This window comes from Cajanus cajan, chromosome 10, assembly GCF_000230855.2.
Source record: "Cajanus cajan strain Asha chromosome 10, NIPB_CcT2T_4, whole genome shotgun sequence".
In the NCBI taxonomy this organism is placed as follows: Eukaryota; Viridiplantae; Streptophyta; class Magnoliopsida; order Fabales; family Fabaceae; genus Cajanus; species Cajanus cajan.
The window spans coordinates 19,534,518-19,545,709 of NC_138526.1; the positions used below are offsets into that span (position 1 = coordinate 19,534,518).

Here is an 11,192-nt window from a genome sequence, read left to right on the forward strand (position 1 = left end):
AGATTGATGTATTTTAAGTTATTGATTATCTTGCATTTTTATTATTTCAACAAAATTAACGTTAAATACAAGTTCAAAATTAATATTGAATTTTTATTTTTAATATTTTAATGACATTAAATATAATCTTAAAATTATTTGTAATATAATTTTTTTAATTTCTTAAAATATTTATAAATATCCATGGATATCCGTGGGTATTCAAGAAATTCAATGGATACCCGCTTAATAGATACCCGCGCGGATATGGGGTAGGTATGGGGCCAATTTTCATCCAGTGGAGCGAGGGCAGATTTACTGTTACCCGCCCCTATGGGGCCCTATTGCCATCCCTACTAGTATATCACCTTGGGGAGCACTTGTCCTTCTAGTAAAGACAAAATATGGGAGTTATAAGGTTGAACGTAGATTACTATCAGTTGAACAAGGTGGCAATTAAGAATAGGTATCATTTTCCTAGGGTAGATGACCTTATGGACTTGTTAGTCGAATTGTGTATGTTCAACAAGATAGATATTAGATAAGGTTACCACCAAATCCATGTAAAGTTTAAGGATATCTTGAATACTACTTTAAGGACATGTTATGGACACTATGAGTTTTTGGTCAAGCCTTTTGGTGTGACTATAATGTGCCTATTGTGTTCATTGAATACATGAATAAGACCTTTCACCCATAGTTAGATAGCTTTGTAGTTGTCTTCATCATAGTGGATATCTTAGTGTACTTTAGGCTATAGGGAGGAACATGAGGAACATATGACGGAATTATGTTGTGAACCTTTAAGGATAGACAATTTCATGTTAATTAGTTTAGGTACAAGTTTTGGCTTGAAGCGGTTAGTTTCTTAGGCCATGAGATATCTAGAGGAGGCATAGTTGTTGATCCTTCTAAGGTATATTTTATTCTTAAGTGGGAAGCTTTGAATTTTGTGAGTGAGATTAAGAGTTTTCTGGGCTTAGTTGGGTAATATAGGAGCTTCATATAGAGTTTCTCTAAGTTAATTAGCCTTACCTTTGACCAAGTTGAATTGTAAGGGTCAAGTCTTTATTTGAGAAAGTAAGTTAGCCTTATCTTTGCCTTAAAACTTTTGAGACACTTTTATAGTTCTAGATTTAAGGTAATTTGTGATCATAAGAATCTTATATATTTGTTTAATTAAAAAGAGTGAAATATAAGAACGAGGAGACTAAAAGAACAAAAAATATAAATATATACAAACTAGCATGAAATGATTTTAAATATATGGACTAAAAGGTAAAATTTATAAAAATATACTCTAAAAGTTAAGTAAACCAAATTTAAAATACTGATAACAACATCTCTCGAATATAATTCATTCATACAGCACATTACACATCTAGGAAACAGTTACATCCACACGTTCATACTTAATCACATCAATATTAACTACTTCATCTAGAACTGAAAGTGGCATCATTACTTAATGCTAAAACAACAGAACTGCTATCCAAACTTGAAACCTGCTAACTTTTAAGAGGGATCTCCTCTTTAGGACTCTTAAGGTTACTCTTAAAAATAAAGAAAAGAAAGACTTAAAATTACTCAAAACCAACCCATATAAAGTGCCGCTTCAACGTATTATTCAAACATCAAACATTCTCTTTCTAACACTTTCTTTATCAAAAAGTAGTAGCAAGAGAATGCGGGTAACTTAAAAATGCAGGACAGACACGTTGTATTCAACAATTGCAACACTAGACTTAGGATCATAAAGATAAGTCTTAGCCAAAGCAAATCCCCTTGCATATCTGAAGATCCCACTGCCCCCAACAATAGGCATTTCTCTAACTGTTTCCGCAATAGGGTTCCTTCCAAGAATGCTTAGGGTGCTGGCATTGTAAATGCCCTCAGTGAAGACGAAATTGAGCACCATGAGCAACCCAAGCTCTTGGTGAGAAGCAATGGCATAGATACCCTGAGATCTTCCAACAAGCTTGGAACTAGGACTTGTTCCCTCAGTGAGAGGGTCATCCATCATGTAAGTGGCCCCAAAGCCACCAACGGATCCCTTAGGTGGCGCAACAATTTGCATGGCAGTTGGATTAGTTTTAGTTAAGTTGTCGTGGAAATAGAAGTGGAGTTGTGTGATTTTTTCCATGGGTTTTGGGGAGACAAACATGGGAGACTCTTTGGCAAAGGCTTCACTTGATGTGGTGGGTAAGGAACTTGACATCATAACAATGAGATTGAAGGCAAAGACAAGACTGAGAAGTGAAGCCATAATGGTATGATTTTTAGCCCATGGTGGCAAGCAGCTATATATAGGCCGGCATAGAAAAGATTTAGGTAAAACTAAACATGCAACACTTTAATCATTGATTGTTATTTTAAGAGTAATCACTTAAACAACTGAATATGAGCTTATTTTTATAGTGATTCGAGATTGCTATTAATATGTCACTTAAAAAATATATTTTAACTTGTTTTGAAAATAATTTTAATTTATGAAGAAGCTATTTTTTTTACCTAATTTTCTTTTCTTATAATTAATTATAGAAAAATTTATTTAAATAATATTTTTTGATTTTGCACTAATGTCTTAAGGTTTCATCTTGAATAAATCTAATTTGATCGGAAGATAACTAAAGTTTGACCAAAAATTAAACTCGATCACTGTCCAAACAATTTAACCTTAAGTTGAACACATTGACTATTATTTAATAATACAAATCTTCTTACACAAAATATTAAACCACTTATTTGACTATGCAAAAATTAACCGTTTAATTTTAGTTTTGTTGGTCTCCTTAAATTAAAAAAAAAAAATTGCTTACTTAGTTTCATCTAGTATTGCCATATATGCATTTATTTTTGTTACACCAAATTTTCACGAAACACTCAAACAACATCACTTTCCATTTGTTATTCTTTTCATTTCAACGTTTAGGATTTAGAGCTTTTGACCTAATTTAACTTTTTATGTTTTAAAATTGAGTAAGCTCTCAATTTAATCCTTGAAAGATGATAGAGGTGATCAATAGGTCTTTAAAAGATTTTTTGTGACATCTGAATCTCTAAATTTTAAATTTGTTATGTAAGTGAGTCCTTCCATTATATTCAGTTATTAATTTTTATGAACAATAAGCAATTAAGTGTTATGCTAGCACGTATTCTTTCTCTTAGTTAACATGCAACAATTTCAATCTATATAAATTTAAACACGTGATAAAGTAAGATTTAGTTTTAATTTAATTTAAAAATAATTGAAAAAATATTTGAATAATTTATTTCTTTTCACTCACTCTCATTAAAAATAATATAAAAAATGTAAGATAAAAATAAGAAAACTTAAATAATATTATTTAGCAAGTACCCACAAATATGGATACTACCGTATCCATCTTCATCCTATTTATAAATTAATTAAAAATTATACGTACTCGTTATTAATGAATATCCATTTAAGTTATCTATTTTTTTATTCATGTCAGATTTTATTCGCATATATCCATGAATACAGATATTTTTGTCATCCCTGTAACATGTTCAAGAATGTTTATTCCACCATTTTTAGTTATACCACTAAAAGTTCTTTCAGCGTGCCTTCTAAAGACATGCACACAAGATAAATTGACACATGGAAATCTAACTTTCATTTGATATAAAATAAAACTATATGAGGTAAAAAACAAAAAACAAAAAAAGCTTTTGACGATTTATTTTGATATAATAAAAACTATTTTATTTACATTCTTAATGTTAGACGTTTAGCTAGTTCAAAACAAGTCATTGGAATGTCATTTATAAATTTATATTTTACACTAAGTCCTGGTTTAAATCTATCAAATCATTTTATACCAAACTTGGAGTCTACCTTTCACGTACGTACATAAGCTAGTTTTTACATGGGTTAAAAAAACACTTCACATTGGCTATATAAGATGCTGATAATTTTTTTAAAAAAAATTACATTAATTATATTTTAAACGATCTAAAATTTTAAATATAAAAAATACGGCAACTTTAATCTATTTCATTTCGGCTGTACATATAATATACATTCCCTCATAAAATGTCTGTCTAATGAATATGATGTATATGCAGCCATTACAATATTATGGTTTTGGATGTTTGTCCAACAAGATTAATTTGTCAACAATTTCACACAATTTTCGTAAATATAGCATTGCATCTGCAACTGTTTGACCACAATTTAGAATCAAGGGTATAAATGTTGATTTCAAGTAGCTATATATTCTTGGTTGCTTGTTACACTCCTTTATTCAACATACGGAAAAATCATGATTATTTTTCTTCAATATAAGAATTGTACTGAGAGGCATGGGACTTTATACCATATATAGTTGTCACTTTATATGCAGATTTTATGGCACGTTTGTCTACAGTTTTGGAAGTGGTCGTGTATATATATATATATATATATATATATATATTTTTTTTTTTTTTTTTTTTTTTTTTTTTGTTAAAATGTGATACAAGTTTCTAGAATAAGCTATATTATTATAGAAAAAATACATAAGTGTATGATAGTAACTACTAAATGATACAAATTCCTAGAATTGTGTAGAAAATTACATATAGATAGAAAATTCTAAAATAAATATCTCTAGAATCTTCTATATATATAAAATATGAATAGTGGTGTTGAGGTCTATAAATAAGTCATGTACTCAACATTTTAAATAAAGTAACTAGTAAGTCATTTCCACTCAAATCTATTCCAACTATTACTCTATCAATATAAATTTGTCTCCCCGTTCTTTCTACCTATCAAAAAAGTTTTTATTATTTAATAATTCATAAACTAACAATATTGATATCTGAAACTATATAATTAAAGATGCAGAAAAATGCACTCACAGATACCTTTTGCAGGTTTCATCAAGATGATGTTTCTCATTTAACAGAAACTGTCATAACCTGTGGCTTCTTAAATCCATTAGATGAAATAAAAGCGATGTAGCACTCAAAATTTGAATGATCCAATACAGTGAATATGGAGATACGTACAATGGGCATGCGTTTATGTAACTTGACAGAATCATTGTCTGAGTATGCACGCGCATTCTGCTCATGCTTTTCTTGGATCATACTATTATTATTCTATCAATCCAAATAAAAAAATAAATAAAAATATGTGTTATATTGTTGTTTAGTTTTGACCATTTCATTTACACCAATCTTCTCATTTAATTGCTTTAAGCTTGAAGATGGAAATATATAGTATATTTATCAAACTAAGCGACTTCCATAATTAATTTAACATTACTTTTATTTTTATTTTGAAAAAAGAGGCATTTCTTCAATTTCTTTTAAAAAATAAACACATTAAAATAAATATAGAGTACGTAGTTATGTATGAATAGTAAGTGAAAGAAGATTAGAAGTGAGAAAGTTGTAAAAGTAAGATTAAAATATGTCAAAAAGAGAAGATCAGGAGAAAAAAAATAATTTATATATTTATATGTACTTATGATAAAGCAGTCTTACAAAATTAGTGACTAAAAGGTGGTTAAGAGCTTTAGTTTTTTTTATTTATTTATCAGGACTATAGTGAGATTAAGATTTTTTCTTTATATATATATATATATATATATATATATATATATATATATATATATATATTAAATAAAATTAAAATGCAAAAATAATGGATTCAATTTCATACACGTATTGTATTATAGAAGAGAGATATAGTTATAGAGTACATGTATGTTTGATGGGGTTATTTTTATGGTATTTGTCTGAGAGGATATTTTATGAATTATTTTTATAAGGTTATTACACAAACATACTCCACAATGATGAGATATTGTCCGCTTTGGGCCTTAGCCCTCACGGTTTTGCTTTTGGTCATCACCCAAAAGGCCTCTCTATCATTGAAGTATGTTTGTATTATATAAGTTGTTATTTGTTGTATTATTTTATCGATGTGGGACTTGTTTGAATCCCAACAATCCTCGTCTCAAACAAGGGACCTAACCTTTCATGCAGCAGAATCTGTCTTTATATAACACATTATATTTTTATGAGTTATGGGTTATAGGGTTATTGGTTGTCACTGAATCCAACTTGCGGCTCTGATACCACTGATGAGGTTATTTTATGATATTTGTCTGAGAGGATATTTTATGAGTTATTTTTATAAGGTTATTACACAAACATACTCCACAATGATGAGATATTGTTCGTTTTGGGCCTCTCAATCATTGAAGTATGTTTGTATTATATAAGTTGTTATTTTTTATCATATTTTATCGATGTGAGACTTGTTTGAATCCCAACAATTTTGATCATCAAACTTCTTTTGAAAATATGTATATTTGTGCTCTTCACTTGTATCTTCATTTATTATTGGCTCCTCCTCCAAATTTAAAGCAAAACTTTTTCCTTTCATATGAACATTGAATACTTCTTTGTTGTGTATATCTTTAATCACAACAAAAAATAATAATGATTCAAGACCAAAAATACATTATACAGATTGTAGACACTTAATTTTGTCTAGGGTACTAAAACAAGGAAATGAACTTTTAGCATGAAGAACAAACTCCCAAAGACGCGAAAGCAACACCAGAGCAGTCAAACATGACATCAGAAGGCCCAAAACCCAAAAAAAGTAAATTAGGAGCTCGAAACAGGTTGTTTCCAATCTTGAACGGGTTGTTTCAAACTACTAAAAAGGCCTAGAGACCCTATGTTGAAATGGGTCGTTCCTAGACTAGAACGGATTGTCTTGACACAAGTTGTTATGAGTAAAATTTAAAATCGGAACGGGGAATGAGCCGTTCCAGATTCAAATTTTACCCTAACAAACTGATCCGGAATGGATCGTTCCGGTGATCAGAACGAGTCGTTCTAGTCAATCTAATGTCTATAAATACGGAAGTTGGACACTACTCTCGAGGACCAAAAAAAATTTGCTTACTAGAATCCTAGATAACTCGAAAACTCTCTCTCTCCCTCTTCTTGTATTTCTTGAGAGTAGTGAAGTATATTGTAAGTGTGAAAGTTAGCCAAAAAGCGCCTCAAGTATTTCACATTTGAAGAACACTTTATATATAAAAGCTCGTTCAAGAGGTATTTCCGTCAATCTTCTCCTTCATCATCTACTTCTTTTATTGTAAAATATTGCTACAACTAATAAAAGCAACCATGTAGACGTCTTAGGGTAAATCACGTAATTTAAGTTTAAGCATGTAAATAATCATTAATAAAGGGAACCAAATATTTTAACCATTATTCTCTATCACGCTAGTTTCATCATAAGGGTACCGATTTGGGACGTTGTAGGGTGCCTAACACCTTCCCTATACGTAACCAACCCCCGAACTCAATTCTAGTTATAAAGGTCAAGTTGGCATTTTTCAAAAACCTGTTTCTTTTTCCAATTTTTTGAGTAAAACACCAGTGGTGACTCCTACGAACCATTTTTCAAAATCATTAATTAGAGATTAGTCTGGTTTCCCGGGCATTCCTTGATTAATGAAAATTTTCAAACAGAAGTCCAAACCACATTGGGTAAGATTGAAATTTTGTGGGTTCTAATAGATGACAACTCCACTGGGGACACTTAAAGAGGGTCAGATCCAAATTAATGATGACATTAGCAAATTAAGAATAATAGTTTAAAAATTTGTTCCCTTTACCTTGTTTTCTTTGCATGTAAATATTTATTTATTTGCTTTTGATATCTATTTGTCTGTTTAAATTTTGCATTTGTTTGAAATAACAATTGTACATAAACCCTTGCGCACAACAATTCCCTCTATACTTGGGGGCATGAGCGCGTAAACATAGGGAGTGGTTGGCGTACGACCGTCCCAAGAGCGGCCTTAGAGCCTACAAGCCTTGTTAGAAATCACACTAGAAGTGATAACCAGTTACTTTAGCCTGAAATACTGCATCAGACCTTAGAGTTTGTCAGGTGAAGGCGACAGAGGTACTAGGTCCCTATGGTGGGGCCCCTTAGGAACCTTTAAAGACTAGTGAGGAAAATATTTAGAACCTTGTTATACAAAGCACTCTCTTTGATAGGAACCACAGACCATTGGATTTGTATGTGACTATTTGTAGGTATACGTATGAGCATATGTTTGTTGCATTTTTGTTTATTCAAACTATTTGTTTATTTTTTATAATACCCCTAAGATAAGAGAAAATAAAAATAATGGCATTGTAAGATATGTAAAAAAAAAAAAAAAAAAAAGGGACGTGCATACCATGTATATTTTTAGGATCACCAAGGGAATTTCTATCAAAGACGAGAAATCAGTGTGACCTTTGTCACGTCATAAAATATTATGAAAAGGAACACTAATAACTCACCTCTCAACAACGATGAGTCATTGAGTCTTTGTTAGGAATCCCCTTCATGCAATATCATTTAAATAACTTAATACGAAATTATCGTTGTCCCTCGAAGGTGGCTTTTCAACACTGCGTACTCACGAGAGCTCAAAAGATAAAAGCCATGGAGGCCCTAGAAGAAAGAAACTGTGTTCTCAACGAGGAGCTTAAACAGCTCAAGGAACAAACGGCTAAAATGTTCGAAGCCATGAATAAGATGCAACATGACGACCATAGTGTTAGTAACATAGGAGATACTTCCAAGGACCATCTTAATGCCCTGGAGGCAAGGTTGAGAGTTGTAGAAGGTCACAACTTTGACATCAAGGAGACCACAAAGATGTGCTTGGAACAAGATATCGAGTTCCCCACCAAGTTCGAAATTCCAAATTTTCAAAAGTACACCGAGGCCACCTATCCGAAAGGTCATCTAACGATGTACTATCGAAAGATGGCTGCCCATATCAGCAACAAAAAGCTCTTGATACACTATTTTCAAGAGAGTCTGGCTGACTCCGCCTTCAATTAGTATACGCAACTAGATAGAGGAAAAATCCAGACATGGAAGCAACTCGCCAACGTTTTCCTCAGGCGATATAAGTACAATATTAACTTGATTCCTGAAAGGTCGGATCTGTAGAACCTAAGCAAGAAAAGTGATGATCATTTCAAAGCTTACGCGCAAAGATAGAGAGAGTTGGCTGTAGACACCCAATTTCGTCCGGGAGGCGCAAAACAACAAGATTGGACGTTAGGGGCCCAAAAGCTCAAATTAGCCATTTTTAGTAGCCCGGAACGGGCCGTTCCAAAATCGGAACGGGCCGTTCCCAAGTCTGGAACGGGCCGTTCTCGAATTGGAACGGGCCGTTCCAAGGCTTCTAAAAGGCCTAAAAGTGTAAGATTGGAACGGGCCGTTCTAAACCAGAACGGGCCGTTCCAACCTATCAAAAGGGGGTTTAATTTGAACCCCGGAACGGCCGTTCTGAAATCAATACGGGTCGTTCTGGTTATCTGGAACCGGCCGTTTAGTGTGAAAGGTTGCCATAAAGCACCTACAATTTCCATATTGGAAGATCTAACAAAGCTTGCTACGCGGTATTTTAATCAATTTTCTTCTATCTCTTTTATTTCTTATATTTGATAAATATTGTTTATAATAAGAGCAATCATGTAGATATTTTAGAGTCAATTGTTTAATTTAAATTTTAAATCATGTAAACAATCATCAATAAAAGGGGATATAATATTTAATTTATTATTTCTTATCGCATTAACTTCATCATAGGTACCGATTTAGGGCGTTGTAAGGGTGCTTAATACCTTCCTTAGGGGATATAATGCTTAATTTATTATTTCTGGTTATCGAGGCCATTATTGAATCTTTTAAAAATCTTTTCTTTTTCCAATGTTTTGAGTAAAACATTGGTGGCGACTACATAGAACCTATTTTCAAAACCATTGATTAAGGATTAGTCTGGTGTCCGGGCATTCCTTAATTGATGAGATCTTTAAAAGGATGTTTAAACCATAGGTCGCAAGATCGAAAATTTTCAGGTTGCGACAGATGGCGACTCCACTGAGGAAGTTTAAAGAGGGTCAGGCCCATTTAATTGATGAAGTTAATAAAATAAAAATAATAATTTAAATGTTTTCCCCTTTACTTTATTTGTTTTATTTGTTTGGCTTTAATATCTGTTTGTTTGTTTATTTAAATTCTGCACCTGTTTGAATAAAAATGTACACAATTCTTTGCACACAACAGTTCATCCTACACCCGGGGGCATGAGGGTAATAAACATAGGGAGTGGTTGACCTACGACCGGCCCAAGTTTGGCCTTGGAGCCTGTGAGCCTTTTCGGAAATCACACTCAAGGTGATAACCGGTTACTCTAGCCCGAAATACTGTGACAGACCTTAAAGTTTGCCAGGTGACGACGACAGAGATACTGGGTCCCTGTAATGGGGGCACCTTGGGGGCCTTAAGACCAATGAGATTAGAACTGTCCTATACAATGTACTTTTCTTGCAGGGACCACAGACCAATGATTTAAACATGACTGTTCGCGAGTGTATATTTGTTTGAGCATATGTGTGTTGCATTTGTGGTGTTCTCTTTTTGTTCATTTCAAATAGAGAGGAATTATAAACAAATAGATATTAATAAAAAATATGATAAAAAATTTAACTCCCTTCTATATACCCTAACTCTAAAGCATCATATAGGGTAGTCTATTTCAAAATATATATATATATATATATATATATAGCAAAAATCATGCATCATAATCCTTAGTCAAAAACATGATAAAGTTTAGGTAAAAAAATAAATATCATGCATCTTCTAGGATAATGCATTAGCATACATTCATTAGAAATGGAAGGCACATATAATAGTATGCAAAGAATGTTCTCTAAATAAAAATCAATGAGAATGATATCTGTTGAACTTCTCATGTGTCTTTGCATCCTATTTTATGTTTCATATAGATAACACGCCTTCCTTGTAAATAATAAATAAGAATAAAAAGGGAAATCTAATTTGTGCTTGTTAGCCGGATAATGGAAATTACTGTAATCAAATGCGAACCTTGACACATCAAATCGGGGAACACTTATCAGTAATTGGGGGCATCACACGCCCAAATCGATGATTCAAACGCGAAGGCTTTCCCATGCGAAAACAACAATTGTCGGGATAGGAGGAATGATCAATAATGGACAAATCCTTGCTTCTAGGGAATTACAAGACAAAACCAATTAAAGAATAAAGGCATTGCATGACAAAAACCCGCTAGGATGAAAACCCGTAAAGGGCGTCTTAGGCAAAAATTAGGGTGGAGAAAAAGAATCAAAATTCC

The 11,192-nt window shown here is 32.4% G+C and overlaps 1 protein-coding gene across 1 annotated transcript; it reads right to left on the reverse strand.

Annotated features, from left to right (window-relative positions):
- Positions 1-1,300: 1,300 nt before the first annotated feature.
- LOC109812004 (dirigent protein 22) lies at positions 1,301-2,270 on the reverse strand. Its single transcript, XM_020375861.3, has one exon. The coding sequence runs from the start codon at positions 2,243-2,245 to the stop codon at positions 1,676-1,678; it is 570 nt and encodes a 189-aa protein (XP_020231450.1). The 5' UTR covers positions 2,246-2,270; the 3' UTR covers positions 1,301-1,675.
- Between the last annotated feature and the right edge of the window lie 8,922 nt (positions 2,271-11,192).

What these genes read in the sequence shown, in the direction of transcription:
- LOC109812004 (XM_020375861.3), bottom strand. Translation starts at nt 2,245, where the DNA reads ATGGCTTCACTTCTCAGTCTTGTCTTTGCCTTCAATCTCATTGTTATG.